This window comes from Phaethon aethereus, assembly GCF_964289735.1.
Source record: "Phaethon aethereus genome assembly, chromosome: 1".
Taxonomy (NCBI): Eukaryota; Metazoa; Chordata; class Aves; order Phaethontiformes; family Phaethontidae; genus Phaethon; species Phaethon aethereus.
In genome coordinates this window covers 59,831,175-59,858,659 of record NC_138575.1, presented here as the reverse complement: position 1 = coordinate 59,858,659, position 27,485 = coordinate 59,831,175, and the positions used below count along the sequence as shown (strand labels likewise).

At 42.6% G+C, this 27,485-nt stretch overlaps 1 protein-coding gene across 1 annotated transcript; it reads left to right on the top strand.

Moving 5' to 3' along the window:
* Window positions 1-27,035, top strand: ISX (intestine specific homeobox; the record flags this gene model as incomplete). Its single annotated transcript, XM_082015515.1, has 5 exons — window positions 1-172; window positions 8,358-8,600; window positions 20,808-20,959; window positions 25,998-26,114; window positions 26,799-27,035. 5 exons carry the CDS (start codon window positions 1-3, stop codon window positions 27,033-27,035), a joined length of 921 nt encoding a protein of 306 aa, XP_081871641.1.
* Between the last annotated feature and the right edge of the window lie 450 nt (window positions 27,036-27,485).

Genomic DNA, 27,485 nt, shown 5'->3' with positions numbered 1-27,485 from the left:
ATGACGGACCCCCGGGTGTCTGCTGGCCAGGGGAAGCCCAGCCTGTCCTTTTCCATTGAGGAAATCTTAAAGAAACCTTCTGCCAGCAACACCCTAAACAGCGAAACCAGGAACAAAAGTAACTACGCTGAGAGGCCTCCAGCCCTAAAAGCAGGATCACCATTGGCCTTTGGTAAGTACCAGTTATAACACTTAATGAAAATGCTCCTTTCTTTTTAACCCCTTAAGCTATCCCATTTGATTATGTAGAATTTTTATTCTTTAAATTTTGTAGGAATCTGGGATTTCCCTATTCAGGTACAAATCGTTCTTTATATATACAGAAATAAAGTTTTTTAAATAATTTGCTTTCAACCTTGCATTAGACTGGGCTCTGCTGCCAGCCTTTGGTACGATTTTGTATGTTATGAAGCCCCAGTGTCACTGGAGAGGTGGGTATGCAACCTGAACAGTTATTGCAGGTAGCTTTCTTCAGTAACTGTGAGAAGTGCTTACTGTAGACAAATACATCCTGGTGTCTTTCCCTTTAAAAAACAATACTCTTGTTATTTAAGAAAAAAAAATTACCTGTCATAAGGAAGGACAGGTGTTCAAACTCAGGAAGCTAGCCGAAAACTGGTGCAACTTAATGAAGTTGTTGGAGTTTCACTTATATCAAGAATTGACTGTTGTCTGGAATTACAGCCAAATCTTATATAAGTACCATTTTCTGATAAATCTGACCACTCATTCTCAAGCAGGAGAAATGGTCTGTAAGGGTAATGGTAGGTAAGGAGTGTTAGAACTCAATTGCTGGAACAAGAAAAGAGAAAGCATTTGTGTTTAATCATTTCTCCTTATCATGGACACTAGGTCCTTTCATGAACTAAATAAAATCAGCTAGTAGAAAACTAGCATGACTTCGATCTCAGCAAACCAGCAAATGCATTAGCCTTTTTGACTTCGGTTTCCTCAGTTCAGTTACTTTGGCCTTGAGTGAACTTTTACCCCCACAGAAATTGTCTCTTTTTTTCCCTTAAACTAAGACCAATGGCCAACATTTCCTGGAATCAGTATTTCTTCTTCTTTTTTTAATCTACATCTTCCATGAAAAGGAGATGTTTTATCTATACAAACACATCCACTTAACTGAAAAATTACTTGTAGTTTTGACAGAAAATTTTCACTCACCTCTCTCTCAACTGTTTTCAACAAAGCTTAATGCTACACTTTATTTTTTGTAACGCAGGAGAGATCCTTTCATGGATCAGGACCCCATTTCCCAGGACACTGGGTGAACCACCTAGTAGTAAGGGAGAGAATCTTTTTCCAAGTCCAAGTAACCATTGCTTATTCGCATAGTTTCAGCTCTTTTTATGTCCAAACTGGATGCTGACCTGGACTGGAAAGCAAAAAAGGCCTAAATCAGGAAGGAAACCATAGTGAAGTGAGCACCACACTCACTAGTGTAACATTAGTCACCAGCTGGGCTCGAGCCCAGTCCCACTAACACTGCCTCTCAGCCATGCTTAGCACAAGATTTGCACTTTCTTGTTCACCTCTGACACGGGGTAACTCCGCTCACTCTGTACAGAGCTTGTTTCCCAACCATGGGCAGAGCCAGCCCACACCACATCTCACAGCCGTGGGAGCCCCAGGCACGGGGGCTCCGTATACAACTGCTGCCTTTGTGCCAGTACCTGTGGCTTTCCACAGAAACCTGCGTATGGGGAAGGGGGATAGCAAGCTGCTGATTTTCACAGAACCATAGAATAATTGAGGTTAGATGGGACCTCCTGAGGTCATCTGGAACTCCAGCCTGCTGCTCAAAGAAAAGGCAGCTTCAAAGATAGACAAGGTTGCTGAAGGCCATGGCTAGTGTGGCTTGGCTGTTTCACCACTGGTACTTTTGGAGGACTGCAGCATTTAGAGGTTTCCAAAAGCTGCCAGTGCAGATTGGACCTGAACAAGAGCAGACCCAGGCCATGTTTTAAATACGGTACTGAAACAAGCTGAAGCTTGGTCATTTGTAGGGGTACAGAAGGACATAGCTGATGCTGGTGCAAGTGTAATGGGGCCCGTGTGCCAAAGGAGCCCAGGTGCCAGGTTACAAGGAGGAGGAAATGCTGCTGTGAGCTCTGTGGGAGTGACTTTTTGTGAGCTGAAAGTCCTTTCCAGAGAGTCCATGGCAGTCATTTGGTGCCATTGGCTCCAAAGTGAGACAGATAGCACCACTGAAAATTGTCAGTGCTGTTCATAACATGGACCACAGAACTGCATTTTAACAACATGAGACTCTTCTCTGGGAACAGAGAAGTGTGGCAGAGACAGGACCTTTTTATATTAAGCCTGCTTCACGATCAATATGTTGAATCCCTGTTTCACTGCATGTCTCGGCTAAGTGTGCCGCTCCAAGCACAAGGTCTGACAAATCTGTATGCAGGACGTGGAGGGTTCCTAGGATTGCATTACTGCACTGCCAGTACTGCCTCATCCCAAATTGCTCCACCTGAGAGTACAGTCAGTTTTTCACCTTGAAAGCAATACAAGCAGAACAGCCAGGCCTTGCCTTTGACTTCGCTTCATCACCTAGCCTAGGCTGTAGCTGTAGTGATTCTTCTCTCCCCTGCTAGAAAGCAAGGTTGGATTAATATACTTAAGGCAATGTCAAATGTGAACTAATGAAAATAGTATATACGCATGAAGATTCACTAAACTGTTACACTAGCTTGGAAAACAGGAAAGCTGTAACGATATTCCAAATGTTGTTGTATCTTGCTTTTTCCAATTGGTCAAGGTTGTTTAAAAAAGAGAATTAAAATGAAACGTTTTCAGTGTTGGTTTCTTACTAACACCAAAAAGATACATAAGCTTAATACCCTTTGCTTTCCCAGCAGAACTGCCAATTTTTGCAGATAAGGTTTATTTATTTCAGAAGTGCAATACCCTGTGCTGTACATCTTGGGATAATTGCTGTATTTCATCAAAGTCATTCAACTTCATGCCATATAAAACTGGCATTAAACAAGTTGTGTAAATAGTCAGCCATATCTAATTTGGCTCAGTGCTGGTCAAGGTCAGGGGACTGAAATGAGGTAGGGAACTTGTTGGAAATGCCAGGATGGGACACAAATCCAGCTGCTTTTCCAGAATAGTTCAGCAGGAGAAAAGAAGGAAGTACTGCAGGTCAGGGCTGAGTTATATCTTGCTATGGGTTTTAAGAACATTTCCTGCATCCTAGATGGCATGTATCTGAACCAAGCCATTATCCATATGAGAGCAAGAACTGGCACCACACACATACTCATGGCTAGCATAAGGTACATACCCGTGCCAGAAATTATCATCCAGCTCGTCTGCTGGGTCCGATCTAGGCAGTCTAGGTACCAAGATCACACTTGTCCTGACATCTAGTCATTAAGAGCTGAGAAGATGGGTAGGACCAGAGGTCCAGAAGATGCAGAATGTCAGAAATGAGGGACATAGACAAAGCTTACCCTGGAGTCTTTTCCCAAAAAAAACCCAGGGGTGCTGAACCAGATTACTTACAGAAGTTTCTTCTAAAGTGAATTATTCTATGATTCTTTTACAAAAAGGATGCTGTGATGTACAGCACCAGCCTCTCATGGAAAGCTGGGGCAGGATTTGATCATGTATGAGAAGATCTCTGGGTATGACTCCTAAGTTCACAGGTTTTTGTGAGTGTAATTCCAGTGGCATTTGGAATAAGGACTGTGCAGTCTTCCCACAAGTGTGCAGCTTTCCAGTTGCAGTGTTAGCCATCTGTGAGTTTACTGCACAAACACAACTACTAGATGACCTGGAACTGCACCTGTTGATCTGAAGTCTACTGAAATTTTTGAATTTTTGAAAGACTCTTACCAAGGTAAAAAAGGAATAGTGAACAAGAAGACATTTTAGTATTCAGTCTATGCTTTCCCTCTCTTCTTTTTGTCACAGTGCCTAGAAAGGGTAATCATGCCTTTTGCAAGGGACACAAATAAACACCCAGCATGTGCTGATCTCCTCACTAGTGCCAACTCTTTCATTTTAAACAGAGAAGACTAGCAAGCCTATTTCAGAAGAAAACCTTCTTCTGAAATCCCTGGGAACTTGATTTCAATGTGCTTGAAAGTACATCTGAAATAATTGTTCATTATTCCCCCAGCTTCTGGCAGGTTTCGCCAACAGGAGCTCCTTTATCAAGCCAAGGAGAGCTTGGGATGAGGACGTTACGCCTGAGAAATTAATAGTAAAAGCAGTAACAGATACTGTAATTTTGTCATTCTGCCTGTGTTATGCCCCATTATGTTAAGGATATGCAAATTAATAGGAATACAACTGCGGCTTCACACACAAATGTCAATGGTGATTGTTTACTTCACCATTAGCAACACTCCACCCAGCTTTATTGCAAAAGAGGAAACATCTGAAGGAATATAACTGAACAGATACCACCTGGCCATATCACCGATTCACCCCACCTATTACAAGGGAATACAATCCACATTAACCAACAAGGGAAAAAAAAAGGTATAGGAGCAAGACAAAAACAGTACAATACAAAGTTGCTTGCACTCCTCAGTGACAGACCCTTCCCTGTTCACAGCCTTAGTAAGACCCTAAAATCATAAGCCTTATGCCTACAACACATCTCTCTCTCTCCAGTGATTACACAAAAAGGTTTAAATGGAACTTAGGCTATCTGAAATAACCTCCTGCTTCCAAAAAGGAATCTTACTATCTTGCCTGAAATTTCCCATCCTTTCGTATGCAATTGAAAGTCAAGCCAAAAAGACTGTTTTGAGACACAAGTTAAAGTCACATCTGTGCATGACAGTAATAAATATCTCATGTTGTGCCAGACTGAAATGCCATTGCCATCCCTGGAAAAAAAAAAAAAAAGAAAAGAAAACTGCATTCCCTGAAGGAAATTTTAGCCCATGCCTACTCATAGGTATTTGTCAGAAATCTCTGCTGGAGTCACATGAATACGCATCAAAAAATGCTGGCTGCCCTAAAGAGCTACCACTTCAGAGACTCTCCTTGCTTGTTCAGGACAACAAGCACCAGAGAAGGTTGAGGACTAGACCTTGAGGCTCCCAAGTCTCAGATATGTGCTTTAAACTCAGTATCATCTACCTTCAATCTTATCCTTCAGAAAAATTCCTTGATTTTTCCAGCCTCTCTTTAAGGTTCATGCCGCTCTGATTCGCTGCTTTGATCTCAAACAACAGATCCTCCCACTTCTTTTCACCAGTTCACAGAGACATTGGTATTTTCCCATCTGCCTAGCACAGTCTTCCATTCCCTTCCTGTTTTCTCTTCTTCAGCTTATGATTATTCTATCCATGCTCATACACAAGTTGTGCTCATCACTGCAGTATGTGAGCATCTCAGAGAAAAATTTTGGGGAGGAAAGTTGTGTACGAAGGATGAAGACATATGAAAAGTCTTCCATAATTTAGAAAATGCCACTGTCATTCTTAGAAAGCTTTAATCACTACCCATAAAAGCACCTTACTCAGGTACCCTTATGTTCTTCATTATTGTAGGATATAAGCACCATCAATTCTAGAACATACGCATTTTCGCAGCATCACATCTAGCAAGGGAGTGCAACTAGTCCTTAATTTAGGGATGGGGGATTGAGATAGAAATCGTGGGCTAAGAACCTGTGCTGAAACAGGTATCCTCTGAGTTCTTGAGTAAATCATTTAACCCCAGCCCCATGCTGGTGACCACTCCCAGGTCTCTCTTTCTCCTTTATCCCAAAAATACTGTTCAAAACCTCACCTGTTTTCTCACCAGAAAACTCAAACTTAGTTGATCCTAAAGTAATTAAGTGAGTTCCATTTTGCACAATGTGCCTCAAACACAGAGTTGGACCTCATACTAGGTTTTTAAGGTCAGCATGGCTGAACACATGCACTTGTGTTTAGAAGTTTACCCAAAGACTGGTGATAATTTGAAGATAACATTTGAACAGTCATCTTTTATTGACATGAGGCTTTGACTAATTTCCAGAGCTCTTGTAACTGCATTTTCTTCATGTCAGTGTCAGCCCTTTGTAAAATTCCTGTTGTGTGGGCTTTTACTGAGGGCAGAATTGGGCACTTCATCTCCAGATGTTATAATTATCATTGCTCCAAGGCTACTTACAAAAAGAACTTGTTATTTGTTCAGAAAATAAAACTCTGACAAGTCTAAAATGTTAGATGCTTTGCCAATGCTAGATACTGCACAAGAAGTAAAATATATATTAAAAAATGGAGTTTCTTCCAGTACAATCTGTTGGGGTTCACATCTGCTGCTATTTAGGTATGAGAGGGGAACAGCCACAGGTGCTGCAAACCCCAGAGTCTAGACATGGGTGACTGCTCAAGAGTGCAGTCCATTATTGCATTAAGATTCTAATGTTCTTTAGACAAACCTGTGCTGTCACATTCGCTTCAGGGTTGTGCTAACCATGGAACCTAAATTCTCCAATGGGTCCGTAATGCTTATGTGTTGCCTCTTACCTTGCCTTTGCAAGCAAAGAAATCTGGGCATGGAGGAAAGCTAGATCAAATTCTAGGTTTGCCATTAAAGCAGCACGGACCCGGTTATCTTGTCTCTGAAGAGCCAAGCCTGAGCCTTGATTGCATCTACCAAAGGCAGCGCATAAAGCACTCGGAATTGGGGCTTATGGTAAGACTTTCATGTAGAATAGAGTAGGCAAGAGAATGGAAGTATTTGGCACACCTCCCTTGGGATGCTAGCAGCCACAGACAGCACACTGCCTTGAACCACAAGGCTTCCCAGCATGTTATATTTCAGTGCATGGCTTTGCAAGGTCCACTTACCTTTACTGGGAAGAATAAGGACTCATACTACATTCATGAGTGCAGAAAACTAATCTGAAATATCTTTGCAGTGTCCCTGCTACACACGGAGATGATGGTGTTAGTAATAAGACAACATGGAAGAAGAAGTATCATGGTTTCTGTGACCAATTTCATCACCACTCAGGGTCAGGTGTCCTAGCCTATGTCACCACTGGTTACTGATGAGGTTACCTTCAGCTCCCATTGACATTGTTTATAAACCCCATGCTCAAATCTAAGCTAACCTTGTGGCTGCACTTCATGAAAATGGGCCAATATGCATTTCTTTTATGTTCGTCCTGTCAACAAGAGTCTGCAGGTGATTTCATGAAGGTGAGTTGGCTGTCAGTACCTTCCTAGATATCACCAGCATCACCTGTCACAAAGGCAGATGAGAAATGTAACATCTACTGGAACATCGACTGGAACATCTCTTGTATGAGGAAAGGCTGAGAGACCTGGGGCTGTTTAGTCTGAAGAAGGCCGAGAGGGGACCTTATCAATGTCTAGAACTATCTGAAGGGTGGCTGTCAGGAGGATGGAGCCAGTCTCTTTTCAGTAATGCCCAGTGACAGGACGAGGGACAACAGGCATAAACTGCAGCACAGGAAGTTCCACCTCAACATGAGGAAAAAATTCTTTACTGTGAGGGTGACGGAGCACTGGAACAGGCTGCCCAGAGAGGTTGTGGAGTGTCCTTCTCTGGCGACCTTCAAAACCCGATGGGATATGTTCCTGTGCAACCTGCCCTAGGTGATCCTGCCTTGACGGGGGAGTGGGGTTGGGCCAGATGATCTTCAGAGGTCCCTTCCAACACCTACCATTCTCTGATTCTGTGATTCTGTGATTCTGTGAAATGTTGACAGCCCGGGCAAAGGCTGCCTTTAGAATTATCCAATGCCTAAATCTGAGTGGCAGGCAACACAGATGTAGAAGAAAGGACAAATGGACCTGAATTGGGGAAGAGACTAACCTTTAGCCTATTCTCTGGCCCGTCTTCCTATAGAGTAGATGTACCTACAGGGACATAGAAGAAAGGACCAGATTTTTAAAAACGTTTGGTATCCAGTGAATTCCATGGCAATCTTGCTGACAGATATTCAGAGCAGCTCCACATCTATTGTACTTCTGAGTTCTTTAGAAAAGGCAGCCACCAATTTGGATACTAACAGGGAAGCTGAGATTTCTTGATCATTTGGTTGTGTTTCCTTACTTCTACAGTCCTTTTTTGAAAATCCTCCACCAGGACTATTGAAAGTTTTAAGGTGCAAGAACGCAGAGAACAGGATAAATTTTGGGGTCAAATTCACCAGGATCATGCCCATACAACATGGGGTCATCTTGGCATTGATGCACAGCACAGAAGGATTAAGGCCATTTTAAATATGATCAGGTTTGAATGGTAAAGTATCTAGACCACACCCATGTGCTTTTTTTCCCCCACATAAACTGGAAGGTGTGCTGAACAACAGTTGCCTTATGCAAAGTTGTTTTGTGCTGTGTCCTTCACAGATTCCAGCAGCAGGAGTCAGTTAGACTGTGACTTACCTTCAGCCAAAATGCTTCTCCCTGCAACATGTGCTACACCCATGGCCAGGGCAAAGAAAGTGCAGGCAACTCACTGCAGGAGACCTACTGACAGCCCAGCTTCCCTCCTGGGTGAGGACACAGGACGTGAACACCTGGAAGGCAAAAGAAAACATGAAGAAGAGGAAGATCAGCTATGCGATTTCCCAGTGGACCATCCACTTCACGGTGAGTGCCTCTATATCCATATTTTTTCCCAAAGTACCCAAAAATACATCTGTTTGTTACCTTACAGTGATGTACATGGCAATACCTAGCAACAGACATCACAAATATTTCTACTGCCAAAGCTCCTGGCTGAGTCACAGGGATGGTTCTTCAGCCTCACCATTGAAAAAATGGAGACCCACACTTGGAGCTAAAGATCTAGCTCAGGCTTGCCAACCCTACCAATTTTAATGATAGGGACAGCTTTGGGTGTTTATTGCCCTCCTACTTGGGGTGGCAATCTACGAAGTTACCACGTTCAGCAGCCTCGCTCCCTGGGTTGTGCAATGCCCATTTCTGGGTGTTGCACAATGTGGGGAGTGAGGCTGCTGAACATGCTGAATCAGCTCGATGTGTTCTGTACACCTTGGACCCACTGTGCAGGTGATGAAGAGGTCATCAAGCATGTGCATGGGCAAACTGTCAATGTCTGGCATGCAGGATGTGTCAGGCACAATTTTCAAGCCTGACCACGTTAGTAGATCTGCTAATTTCATTAGCTGTGAGCACTAGTAAACAGCAGTCTATCTCTTAGCCAAAGCAAAGGACAATACAAATATACTTTTCCACTATGTTGCACAGAGACTTTAAGCTAAGCAGGGTGCGTGGTACCTGAAGAAGACAAGTTCCTAACAGACAGACTGCAATTTATTAGTAGCATGTGAGAAAAACTGCTTTAAGTTCTTTGAGTTTTAGGAAAAGTTAATACAGATGATCACACTACACTCCAGAAAACAGGTTCTCAGTAGCAGCAGTAAGGTGTGTCCTGCATAGTTTGTTATTATTCACTCCTTTCTGAAAGAAAGAAAAAAAGCAATTTTAATGAAGTTCATTGAAGACTCCTCATGGGCTCATGTGACTGCAGATGCAGGCTTAATCAGCTGGCTTCCCTGAGATCCACACATCTTCCACAGCCCATAGTCTGCAAGCTGGCAGAGGAAAAGTTTTTTTTCTGTGAAATACATTTGAAGCCTTGTTTAGCCTACCTCTGCCCCATAAGCTGCACGCAGCTGATGGCAGCAGGGCAAAATCACGTTGCCTCCTTGCAGAAGACTAGGGGCTGTATGTATCTGACACTCAGAGTTGCCTGTGAGTGTTAAAAGGAAGTATATTTCATGTGGGAGGGAGTCCCCCGCCACGGGGATCACACCGGCGTTGGGAGGTGGCTTTCCCAGGTGACAGAGGAGGGAGGCGGCTGTCCCGGCTCAGCACTTAGCCTCATTGACCAGCACAGTGGTTGGTAGCAGCCTCATCAGCAAAGAAACGGGGGGAAGCATGTGATTATCTGCACAAAACTGAGCCAAGCTGAGCAGACCCTTTCACTGACAACTTATATTTTAAAGTCATTTTAAACAAAATCCCTCTGTTCCCTGGTGGCAGTGGGGATTTGAAACCAAGCAGAGGTTTAATGATCTGCCATTTTCGAGGCTACTGGTTCCCACAGTTGCTGAGCCTTTGATAGAAACTGGCTGAAGGAGGGGGAAGGATCTAAAGCACTGGATTGCCATTTTCCCTGCAGTGCACAAACAATGATGTTTTGGATCCTGTTCGTGCACTGTGTCATTCTTAGCAGAGAGATGGAGGCCTGGGTTTAAAATCCTTTCCAGCATCATAAGCTTCAGCCTCCTTCCTCCACTTTGCTTTAGGTGGAAGAGCTGGCAGCTCTTTCTCCTGAGACTGGCTGTGGCTGGAATCACCTTTCCCAGACAAGGTCAGCAGTAGCACCTGCAGGAGAGGTAGACTGCACCATCCCTGGAAGCAGTCAGAAATCCTTACAGCTCGAGCTGATAGCAAATTAACTTCTGTTTCCATGCCTGTCAGCTCTGCGGTGTTTCAGATGCGCTTCTGGCATGGTTGCTATAGGCCAGTTACAGGTCCTCTAACAAGGCACCCGGGCAGTGCCAAATGCCCATAGCATATGATATGGAGGTGTCCCCAGGACCTCCCTCACACCCACACCGGGGATGCCTATAAGTGCCCAGGGGAACAGCGCCAACCTCAGCAGCAGGAGAGCTTTCTGATCGGAAAGACATCAGAAGTCCTTGGCTGGGCATTCCCTCACCTCTTTCTCACCTCTAGCCCTCACCTAGATAGCCTGCCCCTATCTATATAAAACACCTGCATAATTTGTGAGGAAGGACAGTAAGTTCTGACTAAGCATACACATCTGTATAGGTGGAGGGAGGGCTGGGGTTTGTCTGGTGCTTTTTTGGATAAGAGAAGAAAGATGAGGAGGAGGCTATGACAATAAGCCCTTTATGGACAGGTGGTCTGAGATAGCAAGAGCACCCTGACTGTGACCCTAGGTGTGAATCTGGAGCATATTTCCAGGAAACTCTGTAACACTAGTGTTCCTAAAAATTTGCTTTGCCACAAAATGGCTTCTGTGACTAAGCAGTTTAGAAATGCAGTGTCATTTAAACCAAATAGATTTATGCCCTTATCACAAACCATTTACAGGAAGCAATGCCTCTTGCACATTGAACCTGGAGGCTGCATTGTAAGCACAAGAAGAGAAAAGCCTTCATATGCTAGAGATATGCTGACAGTGGCATTTAGTTTTGCTAAGCCCCCATTTGAATTTGGAACCCTTCGTTGGTTGCTTTCACCTGTGGCCTTCTGCATGAAAAGCTCAGCAAAACTTTTTTGGAAAACCTGGTTCTTGGAAAGCAGTGCTGATAAAACTCATATTAGGAGGAGACCATTCAGAGATAGGCCTTACTTTGGAGCTGTGGGTACCGACTGTGCTTGGGCCAGCTCCCTGTGAAATGATTAATTGCTTCCATTTTGCTGTGTGCAACCACCATCACTGCCAGGGTCTTCAAAACTTAAGAAGAAGCAAGGCAAACTCTTGTGGCTGTCGGTCAGCATCACAGCAATATGTCCATGTAAATGCCCAAGTTAAATCCTGAGCTCCCACTTTCCTTTTAATTCCTTCTCTTTGATTCTCTTGTCACATAGAGAGATTAATTCTCTCTCTCTCTATGTGACACCCTTGGGACTTGACCAGTTCATGACAGCCGAGCACTGAAGCCTGAGAGGACTACATGCCTGCCTGCCTGACCTACAGCAGCTCCTGCTGCCACATACAAGATCCCAGCCTAGTTCAGATACTCATGGGCAATTCTTTTGCAAGGTCTTTTACACGTGCTGGGTCTGACTGTATACATTTGTGTGTGTGCACTATAACTGCTTACATCCAAAGGCAGTGGATGAGTGTGGTCAGCATTGCACGTGGGTAGTGGTTCCAGTCCTCTGCTCCAGTGAAGGAGCAGTCAGTGCCTTGGAGAAGTCAGACAGCAGCATCACCTTAAGACACTGCTGGATGCCCAGTCTTGTGGGATTTCTTCTCTGGGCAGTAATTCAAGCACAAGGTAGATCCGGCTTCAATAAATGGAGCTGACTCCTAATTCCACCAGAAACTGGGGGTTTCAGGCCATGGGAAAAACTCAACTGTGTTATTTCCTGCAGTTCATGTCTTCATTATTCACTGTAGAGGAAGCTGCCATAATGAGTCAACGTCACCCAAATATTTCCGTAGCAGGAATCCTCTGCACATTGCTGACTGGGAGTTCAGGGATCTTTTTATTAATCTAATTGTTTTATTATATGATAGCATCTTTGATCCCAAAGCATATTGACAAATTCTGATGGCAATTATCATAAAGACAACAGGAATTGTAGCAATGATCTCAGTTCTGGAGAACTTCCAGTATAAGTCATGTCCCCTCTGTACTGATGCCAGCTGCAGGCATCTTTAGCTTAGTGTTTATGTTTTCTCTGAAGTCATAAATTCATTTGTACTGTTCATTTGTGGACAATATGGCCAAATCCATGTAGCCCTGTGAAACAGCATGGTTTATCTCTTGCAGAGCAGTCTTGTCCCCAATATGCTGACTTATCTTAATGCATTTATGAGAGACCCAAGAGACAATTAAGCATTGTATAATCACAGTCCCAGATAAATATCATCTGCCCAGAGTATGCCAGTGGGACTGCAAGAAAGGGCACAAGCATCCCATTGTCCTGCAGAACAAAAGGAAGCAATTCTAAATGAAAAGGAAAAGCAGAAGGAAAAATAAATGCTTATATAAATTATTTTGCTGCCATTAGCTGTCTTACCAGTCTTCTGTTTATCAGTGTGAATGGTGTCTGCAGCCTTGTGTCTGTGAAGTGCAGTGTTCCTATATACATTTAGAAATGCAGCAGACCATTGACCTTGTTTTGGTGGGTTTACCTGAGGCATTGTTGAAGGCTGGTTCTTTGTTCTTCTCCCTCGTTGAAGACTGACCGTTTACAACCTCATCCTGGATATTAAATGAAAGGCATGAAACCCAAATCCTTTACTCCCACCCTTCAGATTCTGTTCACATAGAAGTCTCACTGGTATAAGTAAGCACCAAAGAAAGCAAAGCTGTCAGCAGTTTTGGGATTATCATAAATTTTTTTTGTGTTGTTTCTTCATGTTTTTTGTGTTTGGGTTTTTTTTTTAGTTAAAGCAAATGTTAGCATTGAATGCTTTTCTCAAGCAGCCCCTTCTTTCCTGGGAATTTTGAATCCAAAGGGTACATTACACAGGACACAGAGGTTAATTTGTTCCTGCTAGTCAAATCTCTGTAATGTGACCACTTGTAAAGTTGATGGCACATCTTGATAAGTTTATTTCAAAGGTCTTACGAGTACTTACTGGCTTCTCCTAAATTGCCTGAGAACTTTTCATTACATCCCTGGGATTTGGTACTTTTAATTACTGTTCTTTGAAATTGAGGGCAGGCCTTTTACCTACTGTATTAGCAAGTGCTTTATGCTGAAATGGGAAACAGCAGAGAATACATACGAAAATAATGATGAAATTATGCTTTCTTGGAGGGAACGCAGACTCTGAGGCAGGGATGTAAACAAGCATACCTGATTGATGTCTAGAGGTTTGCAAGTACAAATAACACCAAAGAGTAGGAATAAAGCAGAAAACAGGCTGTCTGTACAACCTGCAACAAGCTTAGCTTTCTCCATGGGCAAATGGCTGGTTTCTGACAAAGGTGGTTGACCAGAGAGTGCGGGGAGAGTAGTGGGGAACTTGTTGTCCTTGGTGAGAACCGTTACTGGATTAGGCTGGCCACTGCTTTTAAGGTGAAGTCTGACAACAGCTCAACATTCACAGAAAGTACTTTTCAAGGTTGAGATTTAGTGGAATGGAGAAACTACCCGTATACCTACCCCAAATACACTTTGATCTGAAGGAATTCATGAAGGTACAGGTCATTTAGCCTAGGTACAGAACTGATATCAGGTGATGGAAACTAACACACACCCCTGTCAGGTGGGGTCCCTCAAACCATGGCCTGCATGCTTCTTCCTCCAGATATTTCGCTGACCGCTGGCTATGCCAGTGACGCACAACGCCATGTCAGGGCAGCAGCATTTGTAAATGCCGTCATCATTTTGTTGGCAGGTGGGAAGAGTTAAATTCACTAGGGGCTCAGGTTGATGGTGAGTAACATCCTCCATAACAAATTGTCCACATGAATGATTTCATACATACCATCTACTCCTTGCCAACTCCTCTGACAAGCAGACTAAGAAACTCCCCTGGCCACCACCATACAGCTTGCTTAAACAGGTTTCTAGGCTGGTATTTTTAGCATTCCTGCTCACACCACCTAAAGTCTGTACCTCTCTGCATTTCAGCCTTGCTGCCAGGTGATTAGGCACTATACTCTGCACCAGGGTGGAAGCAACTCTCCGTCCAGGAGTTGTGGACTGAAGGGAGGAATTCAAGCCTTTAAAATTTCAAGTCATGATGCTCTGTCTTAACTTCAGCAATGCCTGAGCAGCCAGCAGCTGGATGCTAAATGCTGCATTTCACTAGCAGGAGGCTCTATCTGGAGCACATTGTACCTATCCAGTTACGATCAGTCTCACTCGCTATGCCAGCCCTTCTTAACAAAGGCTGAAAAACCACTTTAGTAAAGATTAGCCACACTGTCATACTCCCACCTAAATATTGAAGCACAAGCCCTTTTGAAAGCCATGAGCCACATCTTTAACTAGGAGAGAGACTGCCACAGGCAGATCCCTGTACACAGGCAAGCACGTTTTGTCCTGATGCCATCAGCACTCTGTAGTAACTCTTTGATGGAGTTGCAGTTGGGGTTGTTTTGCTACGGGCTTGGCTGCCGTGAGCAGAATGTCACCACAAGAGAACAACATTCAGAAAAGCCATGAGAGGGAATTGGCTGGGAGACCCACATATCTGTAATTGTTTGAATTAAAAAGGAGAGGGAAGAACTACTTTTAAAGAGGCTAAAAGGGAAACACAGAACTTAACCAGATATAATGAAGCTCTTTTTCAACACTCCTGAGTTTCTTTCTGAGAAACAAATGATAGAGTTTACTTCATTACACAGAGAAAAATATATTTCTGAGGATATGAAGCTAAAGTCAATTGCTTGCTTATGTGACTACTTTCTCATTTCTTGTCAAAGAAGCAGCAAAATCTTTGGATCTGGTTATCGCATACCACGAGAGGGTACCTGTCCAGAAATGACAAAGAGGATTTCAGCAAGATAAACTGATCCCACCAGTTTTTATCTACCTAGATTACATACTCCAAAGCAAATATGTGCCAGGACTGACTTCCAGCCCTTCTCCTGGGCTTTTAGTACCTTATCCCTCCTGTGTATGCACCCTTGTAATGAGACCCAGTAAGCTTGATAGGGTCCTAGCCTGCTAATGGGCTAAGTGCAAACGGGAGATGCAATTGCAGAGATCAACCCGAGGTAACATTTATCTAGCTGGTTCAGGTATGCAGGGCAGCTGAGAAACAGCAGTGCGAGGTGTACCATAGGCTGTTTGCAGAATTTGCCCAAGCACAGCATTGCTACAGCTGCACATTTTTTCCTTAACAAACAGGCACAAGCAGTATTCTTCAGTATTCATTTGATCATACCTCTAATACCTTGTAACTGTGTTATACTGGATAGTGGAAATAAGCCATAACATGCTAAACTAAAACTGTGTAAACAAACTACTGCAAATCAGACTCCTTGAGCTGTGCATAGTATTAAAGCCTTAAATTCCCTTATTTTTTAGGAAAAGAATGATGGGGGGCTTCAGTTCATGTGGATATTAGGAAATCAGAGAACACAAAATAAATTAGGAGGTTCCTCTGGAGACCATCTTGTCCAACTCCAACTCTAAGCAGCACCAGCTTAAACCGGGTTGCTTAGGCCTTTGTTCAGTCAAGTTTAGAATATGTCCAAGGATTGAAACTTATCAGCCTCTCCAGGCCTACATCAGACTACCTTCATGGTGAACACATTTTTTCCTATTATGTAAACAGAATTTTCCTTGCTGCAACTTGTACCCATTGATCTCATCCTTTCACCGTACACCTTCAAGAAGAATCTGTATTTCTACAAAGTTCAAGTGTTTCAGCTTGCTCCAAGGCTGACCTAGTAATAAATCCAGATCTGCAGAGGACAAATGGATCCTGTTACTGAATTTAAAGGAGCTATACTGCTTTATCAGCATGGAGAATCTGGCTCTTCCAATGTCAACAGTAAGACGATGTATAGACAGCTGTATCTCTAAGCATCTGCAAATGCTGACATATGTAGCTTCCTGGTATTTTCAGGCTTGATTTCAGCAGTCAGCTAACCTGCGAATGACTTTCACAGAGCATAAAAGTACACTTGAATATCCCCAGCTTTTACATAGAAAATAGCTCAGGAAACTCAGGCAGAGTCTTATTTCCCCAGAGACTCTAAAGCCACGTTTGTAAAGCCAATGTTACACTTCCAACACTTTCTACTCTTATATCTTCCACCCACATTCTTTATCAGACTGCAATTCTGAATGCTGTTGTTTGCTATGGGATCTCTAAGCTAAGGTCCCAAGGCAAAGGGAGGTATCAAAGCTACAGTCAGAGAAAGTTTCATCTTGCAAGAGAAAATGTTAACACAGAGCCCCAGATTTTTTGTATTTTTAATAGGTTTAAAAAAAAAATAAAATTACTGATTACTTATAGAAAAAATGCACTCTTCTAGATTTCCTACTGGCAAAAATCTTGATTAGTTCACAGGAGCCTATTTTGTTAGCAATTTAATTTCATTTCATTGAAATCAAAGCCTGTCCTTTAGTCTCTCCCGGCCCATAGCTGACCTCATGTTATTATATTTTGTTTAATCATCTGATGAGTTTCAGCTTTGAAAAATCTGGGTTTAGTAGGATAGACTCTTCTGAGTGCTGTGTAGACCCTTCCCTTACATAAGAGTCTCATCTGTAAAGCAGTTCACCTTTCAAGAAGGAAAAATATGGAGAATATAAAAGTGAGCTGATAGGGAGCTTCTTTTGCCCATCACCAAGTTATCTGGGTCATTTTCGTACCAAAGAAGCTGATATGAGACATCAGAAACTCATGAGCCTATTCTCTCTGAAGCCATGCTCTCTAGTCCTGGACACTTCTTAGCTCCCAGAGGGACAGAATACAGTAAGAGATTATTTATCTGGCAGATCCATTCCCCATCCCATCTCCAGCACAGTTTAAAATACCGTGTGGTTCAAAGCAATGGATCCACCTCTCAGGTACCGTAAGATGTCCCAGCTCAACTAAAAGTTTCTTCCCAAACTTACACCAGCTGTGTACAGCCTTTGTCTTCTCATTCTCATATATTCTTTGCAGGGTAGACTTTGCAGCTCCTTCTAGACTCATGATCTTCATTACTGAGTTTGTTCCACACCTCGACCCTGTAAAGATGATATTGCATTGCTTGTAACAAGTGATTTCTTGAGTCTATCTAGGTTGATTAATCCAATGAACTCTGTACCAAGTCTCCTGCCAGCACCCACAAATTCTTAAGCTGGTAGCCAAGGACAGATATCCACATTATCATCTCTGCCTCTGGTGCCTATGAACATACTCTCTGGAGAAGTCCTGCAGCTAGCATGGTCTAATAATGTAAACCATTCCTTTCTAGTTCAACTGGTAGTCTCTCGTTTGGGCACTAAAAATCTTGCTTTAGCTTTGATTCCCCATTATGAAGAGGAGATGATAGCTATCATCGTATGAGCTTACAGGCAAGAACTAATGATTGCTGTTTGTACAGTGCCAGCTGTGATGAGGTCTGATCCCACTGGTCTTTGGCATTCACTTCAATCCTATCATGGTCGAGTTCAGTCATCCCAATTCTATAGAATCTGGTTAATGTATGAGACCAAAGGGTTTATACTGGACTAAATAATTATTTGCTGTATTTTGATGGAATACTAAAATACACCTTTTTTTTTATTATTCAATGTGACATCTTAGGTTTTAAAATGTAGGTAGCTTCTTTTTTGCTTTGCATAGTCATGAAAGTATATTTCAGTTCATTAATTTTTTTTAAAAGGTTTGTTATCTTTCTCCTGAAGCCTTTCTGATTGCTAGAAGGTACAGAGCTGCCTGAGTGCACAAAACCTGTCAGGACAAGAACCCTGCCAGCATCCCAGACATTTATGTACAGTTAGGACCACAGGAACAAGGAGGTGGTCACAGTTTGAGCTTGCATCTCTTGCTTCACTCTGGAAATGCCGGAGGTAGATTCCAGCAATTGCTAGATTGCAGATTGTGGCTCCACTCCAGGTTTGTGGAGCCAGTCTTCTACTCTGGGTAGAGGCAGGAGCTCAGCTCAGTGTTCAGGGAGACGTACAGGACATCTCAGGGAGGCCTGAAATTTCTGCAACCATGACAAGGTCAGGGAAAACTTCAGTTGTTGTCTGGATCTGCTATATGAATTGCCTTGTGCTAGAAAAATATAAATACCATACGTTGTAATGATACAAAAACAGCAGAGAGATTCATTACTGTATGACAGAACATGATCTGCTTGACAAAATATCAGCTTGGTACTCAATCTTACCTGTCTGCAGTATCTCCCAGGAGGATATGGAGGCCAGCGCTCCCCTGAGAGGTGTGAGGTGAAAATCTTCCAGATAAGAGACACTATTATGAACTGTTAGCTCTATCACCTACAGGGGACATAGTGTCCTGACATTCATATTCTCAGCACTGATATTTCCCTTTTAATCCATACAGCAATAAATCCCTCTTACAGCCATCTTTTGGGAAGGTTCAAGTAGATGCAACTTTGTAATCAGGGCTTCTTAGGAGGGATGCCCATTGCTATCCTCAACATAAACGCACGAAAATATTTCTCATTTCAGATCTCTGCCCCAGTAGTGCCAGCAAGATTCAATGTAAATAACATTTTTCTCTTGAGGCTGAAGCCAGTGCTGCAGTCTAATGAATAGTACTTTGATAGGCCAGTGAAAAGTCTGATGATACGGAGTTAACTGTGTTGGACATCAGCTTTATTAGGCTGTTTCTGAGATATGGGAATATTGACAGTGTTTATGATAAATGAAGCTCCTCAGTTATTTTTGCATGGCTGGTTTCCTTTCAAAGTACCTAAAAGGTTTAGAAAAGATGAAATATTCACAATGGAATATATTCACTTACTGGTCCTGAGGTATTGTGTCCTAGGCACCTTCCTACCAAGTCAATGGACAGAATTTTTATTCCTTATTTTCTGTGTCAACAGAATCACAAAGAAGTTTCGATTACAGAATGAAAAATGTCATTTTCTGGTTGGCACAGAGCCCAATTTATATTGGTGAAGGCGTTTAGTTACCTTTTTCACTGCTTTATCCCCCAACAGAAAAAGTTGATGCTAATGGTTAAACGAAAGGGGGGAAAACGTACAATGTCTTTTTGAGGAACTAAGCTAACCTCCTCTAGTTAACTGTTCCCATTAGAAAGTGTATGCATCTAGTAACACAGTGTGAATTGGTAGTTGTCATCAGACCATGGAAGACCACAGGCAGTTATTCAAAAACGTCATTTTCTCGAGCAACATGGTGTCATTGCCAATTACTTCAGATCATTGCATAGCAAGCTCATCATAGTCACTGGTGATATTAGAATTTTTATGCTCCTATCAGGATGCAGTTTTCTAAGCTCAGTAGAAAAAAAACCTGTCACTCACAACGCTTGGGAGATGGCTTTTTGCTCTGGTCGTTCAATGTCCTTGCAAGACATCAGCCCTTCAGCATCATTTCAGAGCAATCTAGACCTTATTCTAACTTACACCAAGTGGCATACAGAGTTCATGATCTAAATAAAACACCTTGGTGTAGGAGGGAATTCTCAAAACAGTGTAGGGTTGCTGAGGGAAGTCTTTAGTGTGGTCATACCACAGCAGGGGAAGGAATGGAGCAGTCTAAGAGTCGCCTTAAGAATTCACAGCTCCCAAAGTTCCCCATATGCTGCTCCATGTGTTTTAAGGCCTTGTAGTTCTTAAACTTACTTAGAAAGTCCCCACACCACAACAGTGCAGTCAGAGGAATACCATGCCTTTTCTTTGTAAGGTAACATTTTTAATGTCACTGTCACACTGCAGTGAAACTGATGGCTGTCTCTAAATATTGCAGTGGTCAGTTGGTCTGGAATGGTTGACTTCCCTCCACCACGTTCATGCATTTTGAGTACTCCTTGATCTTGCTGGCATACAGAAGGAGAAAATTCACCAAAATTGATAGAGTAGTAATGGAATAAAATAATACTTCAGAGCTTGAGGAAAGCTTAGTAAGACCAGTATGACAGGAAAAGATAGGGATGGAAAATCTATGAGCGGAAAGATAGATGGTGATTTGTTACAGGCATGAGAACAGGACCAAGACAAAATAGAGTATCCACTCTTTCATTCTGTTTACATTAAGGGTTTCTTCACAAACAGTTAATCAGGGATTATAAATTAGCAACAGATGTGTGCATGTGACAGGAGCAAAAAGGGGTCAAAGGCTGGTCCAACACTAAAGGACTTTGATGACAAACCCATTGCAGGGCTAGTGCTGTTAAAACACATAGGGTTTTGTTGACATGCAGTGGATGTATGGAATTAACACTGCAAATGAGCACTTTTGCATTCACTCCTTGAATGATAAAGGAGTTTATACACATTCACTGCTGAGTCAGGAGACAGTCACCTATGGTAAGTACATCTTTAGAAGGTGTTGGAGGTGCCATCCCAGTTGCATAGCAATTTACAGAAATTGCTGAGTGTCTGAATCTTCTTGTGGCCCTGTGGCCTTTTCCTATAAAATGTGATACACCTTTTCTTGTTTGCACAGTTGAGAGGAAAGGGAAACGGAGAATCCGGACAACGTTCACAGCTGAGCAGCTCCAAGAACTGGAGAAGATTTTCCAAGTGACTCACTACCCAGATGTCCATATTCGCAATCAACTGGCAGCAAAGATAAACCTCCCAGAAGCCAGAGTTCAGGTACATTGTGTCTCCAAGAGGCTATGCTCACTGTACCAAATCTTTGTTCAGAGTACATTCTTAATAGTATATGCCTGGGTGACAATGCTAATGAAATATGTGACCTCTCTGTTACCTTACAGAGGAGGCCAGTATCGCTGTTTTCCTTTTACAAATAGGGAAAAAAGTATTTGTCGCCCAGCTGGGACTAACCAAATAGGATTAATCAAAGGGTTAACAGGAGCTCTAAGCATACTAAATGCATAGCAAATAGGAGTTAGATTATGAGCAACCTGTTGGACTTTGTAGCGACAGAGTGGCCATTTATGAAAATATTTATTAATCATTTATCAACCTTTTATAGGATAATGTACATCAAGTACAAACTGTCATCCACATCCATCTTCTACAGGGTCTCAAGAAAAGTAAAAACAGCTGCCCAAATGAAAATGCTTTCTTACTGTTCTGCATTTTGATATCACAGGCTATAAATTCCCTGACTCTAATTTCAGTGCATGGAAACTGATCTAGTTCCCCCCAGCTGTAATGTAGTCTTGCTGACTGAGCTCAAAATTAACCACAAATGTTTACTGCCTATGAAATCTGCTACATTAAAATATACGTACCACTGTGTATTGGAATTTGATGTTGTTTTCCAGGCACTGTTGTGATGATTTTTGCACTAGGCAGTTTCTGTACTTGCCATAATGCTAGAGTCATCAGGGTACTTCTATGCACATATCCCACTCTAACAATCAAACTTCAATACAGAGCAGTTTGTTGACTATGACATGCTTGGGACTATTGACTATCCAAGATGATACTGCTTCATAGTTAGGTGACAGGGAGAATTGGAACAGCATAGCTGTAATATGCCCATTAGCATTATCAGTGCACCCACAATGCATTTCCAATGCTATAACGCACAAGCTGGGCTACTAGTCAGTGTTCCCAACAGAATAGCAAATCACATGAAAGAATAGGACAATCTTCTGTTAAAAAAATTATTTATAATCTGTAGGGGGAAAAATAAAAAAGTTATCATGGGAAACATCAACCTGAGATATACATGAAGGAAGTAAAAAGCCCCTTGTATATGAATTGCAGATGGCAAATTCCCAATTCAGACAGTGTTACCCATGACATAGGAAATTCTGCATTTGACCTCATCTTGGCTGATATAGGGAAACCGGCCACAGAACTGAAAATTAGCAGTAATTTAGGTACAAGTTACAAGTCGTTATAATTTTGATTGATCGCATTTGTCACACATAAACAAAATAATAGAATGCAGAGAATTCGTATATGCTTTTAGTACTTCGAAAGAATAGTTTTGACAAAACTAAAAGCACTGTAAGTCAAATCACCTCAAAGAGATAGTTTAACTGGGAAAAACAGTGAGCAACCATTGGGTAACCAAGTAAAACATTTCATATCCATAAAAAAGTTTGCGTCCTCGAACCAAGAAACAAAGGTATGATTGTTGTGAAACAGTTTAAGTGGATAGATGGAATTATATCCCTGCATGTGTGCATGCCCACATGCAACACAAAATGAAGAATGCTGGATGAGTAAACATTATAAAAAAGAAATTGGAAAAAATGAACAAACAAAGCAGAAGGATACAGGCCAAAGCTTTGATCAAAGAAATTAAGGATCATCAGAAATTCAATAAAAGACCATTAAGAACAAACAACAAAAAAAGTGAACAATTATATTGATCTGTTACTTTATAGAAACAGTGGGACTGTCAAGGGTAATGCAGAAATGGCAGTTATAATTTCTGCTCTATCCTTGGAAATATGTCAGGTAAGGTAGTTGTATCACATGATGATGAAAAAACACTTTCCATAAGGACACTGTTGAACAGCAGCTGCTACAGACAGATATTTTTAAATCCAGACATCTAGGTGACTTACCTCCAGTAGTTCTTAAAAAGCTGCTTGAGAAGCACTTTGGGTCATCAGTGTTGATATTTAATCAGTCCTGGAGCACAAGTGATATTCCAGGGGCCTTGAAGAAATCTAATGTTGTGTCAGTATTTAAAGGGTAAGCAGGAAAACCAGATAATGACTGGCCTGTCAGCCTAACACTGATTTTTGGCAAAGCAGTGATAAAGCCAATATGAGTGTCTGTTAATGAAGGATTTAAAAAAAGGGTAATAAATTTAATTTATTCCATAAACACTGGTTTATGGAAAATAGATATTTTTATGATGAGTTTATTGGTGACAGTTTTAAACTGAAAGAGGGTAGATTTAGGTTGGATATAAGGAAGAAATTCTTTACGATGAGGGTGGCAAGACTCTGGAACAAGTTGCCCAGAAAAGTTGTGGATGTCCCACCATTGGAAGTGTTCAAAGTTGGGTTTGGACAGGGCTTTGAGCAACCTGATCTAGCGAAAGATATCTCTCTTCACAGCAGGGGAGTTGGACTAGATCATCTATAAAAGGTCCCTTCCAACCCAAACTAGTCTATGGTTCTATGCTTCTATGCTTCTATGCTTCTATGCTTCTATGGCTTCTATGGCTCTATGTATTTGGTTGATAAAGGTAATAACATTGATGGCATGTCACTGTAAGGACCTTGCCATGGTCCTACTCCCTGCTTGGATTAAGAAAACAGAGCAGATCAAATGGCATGTGCAAAGCAGACAAGAGCTAGATCTGCAACAGGTGTCCAACTGCAAATGAGGACATTTCAAAGGTGGTCTCTCATTGAAACCATTTACTGACACAGGTGAATTTGAACTACAAAATCAGTAAAATCTTTAATGATAGTGATATGAAATGGTAAGAAGATTACAGGACTGGAAAATAATGAAAAGGATGATTCTTTAGTACAGCAAGCCCCAGACCATTGGTCAATGTGTCTGCAAGAGAACAACAAATGGACAATCTCATAGAGCAATAAATGGAAGCCATTCCTACAACATGGGGCACACCACCCTCCCTCCGCACTCTGTTTTAGCCCTTGTTTCCTTGGACAACTTGCTGACAACTGAGAGGCCAAATGAGTCTTTTTGAAATGTCAGGCAGGATTAAGGAGGTACTTGTCCCTGGCTTTAGCACTGTTACAGAATCACAGAATCACTAGGTTGGAAAGGACCTTTAAGATCATCAAGTCCAACCATTAATCCAGAACGACCATGTCCCCTAAACCATGTCCTGAAGCGCCACATCCACACGTTTTTTGAACACTTCCAGAGATGGCGACTCCACCACCTCCCTGGGCAGCCTGTTCCAATGCCTGACCACCCTCTCAGTGAAGAAATTTTTCCTAATATCCAATCTAAACCTCCCCTGGCGCAACTTGAGGCCATTTCCTCTCGTCCTATCAGTAGTTACTTGGGAGAAGAGGCCAACACCCTCATCGCCACAACCCCCTTTCAGGGAGTTGTAGAGAGCGATAAGGTCTCCTCTCAGCCTCCTCTTCTCCAGACTAAACAACCCCAGTTCCCAGCCGCTCCTCATAAGACTTGTGCTCCAGACCCCTCACCAGCTTCGTTGCCCTTCTCTGGACACGCTCCAGCACCTCAACATCCTTCTTGTAGTGAGGGGCCCAAAACTGAACACAGTATTCAAGGTGCGGTCTCACCAGTGTCGAGTACAGGGGCACAATCACTTCCCTACTCCTGCTGGCCACACTATTTCTGATACAGTCACTGTTGTGACTTTCGTGAACATGCATGCGAATACTGTGCTCTGTCTCAGTGACAAAGCTCAGGAGCAGTGGAAAAAATAAGGTTAGTAGCATGTAGAGAATAAATTATATCAGTAGCTTGGTATCTGGTAGAGAGAGCATGAAGGAATATGTTTAAATCCCAGTAAAAGAAATTCAGGGTGGGCATTGAGAAATCATTTTGGGTGTAAGGGTGTTGGAGAGCTGGTTGGGCAAACAGGAGCAGTTTGGTCTGTGAACATAGCTTTGCCTTTATTTAAAAAAAAAAATCCCTGAAGTAAGGACTTTATCCTATGCGCAGACTTCAGAAGGAGCACTTCAGAGGTTGAATTTTGGCTTCAGTCCCCGCCTCTGCCCTCAATCACTTTGTCAGTGTTAAAGATGAGTCCTTTTTATGGTGCCGTTTCACCATGTAACTCCTGCATGGTAGAAAGGGAATGGAGCAGTTCATACAGACTAAGCAGTTCTCAAACACATGCAAAGCCAGATAAACAAGGCTGTGCTTTCCGTAACCTCAGATACTGCTAACTATCAGCAATATAGCAGAGGGCTCCTGACATTCCCATTACTTCCTGGGCAAGAGATACAGAAATAATTGAGCTGCTCATTATTTCATTTAAAATACATACATATTTACAATGCAGTAGCATCTGGTTTTGATCACTACCACCTTGTGTTCATGTGAACCACTTGCTTACATTTAAACAACAAGTTCCCAAGCCAGCTAGAAACTACAATGGAAGGGGGATTCAACTTTTCACAGCCATGCAGCAAGATACACGACTGTGGCTGCACAATAAATTTTCATCCCCTTGGGTCTTTTGCTTAGGTCCCTTATGTGAATTTCAATGTGCTACCAGCTAAATATAGGAAGAACCTTGTTACTACATCTCCACCGACACATTTTTATTGCAGCCCAGCAAAACATCTAGGTGGTTCTTTTCCCCGTCCATTCGCTTGGGAACAGGGTGAAAGCACCCTGCCATGCAACAAATCACACCTCCTAGGGAGAACAGAATGCCGTGTGCCTTTGCTGCAAGGCTTTGACCGTGAAAGGATCTGCTTTCCCAGGAGAACCCTGGAAGACCTGCTGCACCCTGTGACACCACCTTTCCTTGAACAGGGAGGTACTAGCTCTTCTGTGAGCTGCGAGAGAAAAGAGTCTGTCATGATAGTCAGAGATCCCATATGCTATCCAAAGTGTGAAAGGTGCTGTGTCGAACCAATGTTTTCCTTTAGATTCAGCCCCTGCTTCAGCTGAGCTGGAGGTCAATGTTTTCTGATGCTCAGTTAGAGAGTAGGGAAAGTAGTTGCATGTGAGCAGTTCCTCCTTAATCTCGTGTTCATTTCTGTGTCTTTTCTTTCTTGCCTGTATCCAGATATGGTTCCAGAACCAGCGAGCAAAATGGAGGAAACATGAAAAATTTGGCAACTTTGGTGGCCTTCAGCATTTGACAGAAGTTGATTTCATTCCTGCTCCCAAGTCAGATATCACAGTGAGTATCGGAGGCTATGTATAAAGCCACTGAGGGAGAAATAGCTATCCTTCACCAGGTCAGCTCTTCACATGGAACTATGCCAGAGAAAGAGGAGTGGAAAAGACAAAAATGGCAATATGATGAAGAGAAATCCTATCAAATATAGTCAAATAACACATTTCTTCATGAAATTAAACTTGTTTTGTAAATATGCCATGAGGTGTCTCTTGCAGAACGATCCTTCCCCATTTTACTTCTAAATCACTTCCCTGTAAATCATACTTTGATTCAAAATGTCTTTACTATCAGAAATTTCCTGAACAGGAAGAAATATGACTTTTGCAGCTACAAAGCCATGTTTCTTTATAGACATATATCTCTCTATAACATCCAACAAGCCTTGTTAGGCTGACCAGCACTTTTTGCCCTTGACGGACATCCTTGCCAAGTCCAGGACAGTTAATATTATCTAGGCTGGCATACAGGCTCTTTCCCTTTCAGGAGTTTTTCCATGGCTAGAACAAAGGGTATTTTGCCTTGCTCCCTGGGTGACAGCACACCACTGGGTTTTAGGAAGTCTATTCTTCTAACATTTTCTTCTTAATTACTGAGCACCAGGGAAACAAATAAGGTTGATCGTAAATTGTATCTAACTAAAAGTCTGTATTGATTCACCTGAGACTGCACTTTTATTCTTGAAAGGCTCCTAGCTTGACGCCAAGAAAGTTCGCTGCTACCGTCCCTGCCGTGGGATACTACTCATCGCTGCAAGGGCAGCTGACAACTGCCTGGCTGCCCAGAACGCTCTCCTTCATTCCCCACCACTTGGAGCTGCTGCCCTTCCCAAAACCATACTTGCTCTTCAATGTCCTCCCCCCTTATGGCACACTGCTACCCCACAAGTTGGAAAGGAGCAGTATCTGCGCCAGCTCCACATAGAGGAGGATATGAGGGAGTGTGCTTTTCTCACCCATGACCATTTTGGGGATGTGCAGTTCCTCTCCTCGAGCAAGCCTGCCAAGACGATGGGTGGCCTTTGGTGCAAGGTCAGCTTGCTGCAGGAGTGCCACCATGAGTCGCCACAGCCTAGAGAACATGGGTGAGAGCCAATATGGACGAGGAAGGAGCTCTTTATCTTCCTGAGGGGCAGCACGCTCTGTAGAAACTCAGCCTCTCAACTGAGAGCCTCTCCCTGGGGGGATGGTGCACCAAGTGACCCTGCAAAAGGACTGGGGTTTTTCTCAGCCCTGAGACAACTCTGGATGTCCCTATTGTGCTGGTGGCTTGGGGAAAGCAAGATGCCTGTGATGAGGTGTGCTTAGCCCCAAGGTCCAACCAAAAGTTTTTTCCTCCACAGGTTTAGGCTGCTTTCCTCATACATTCTGGTCC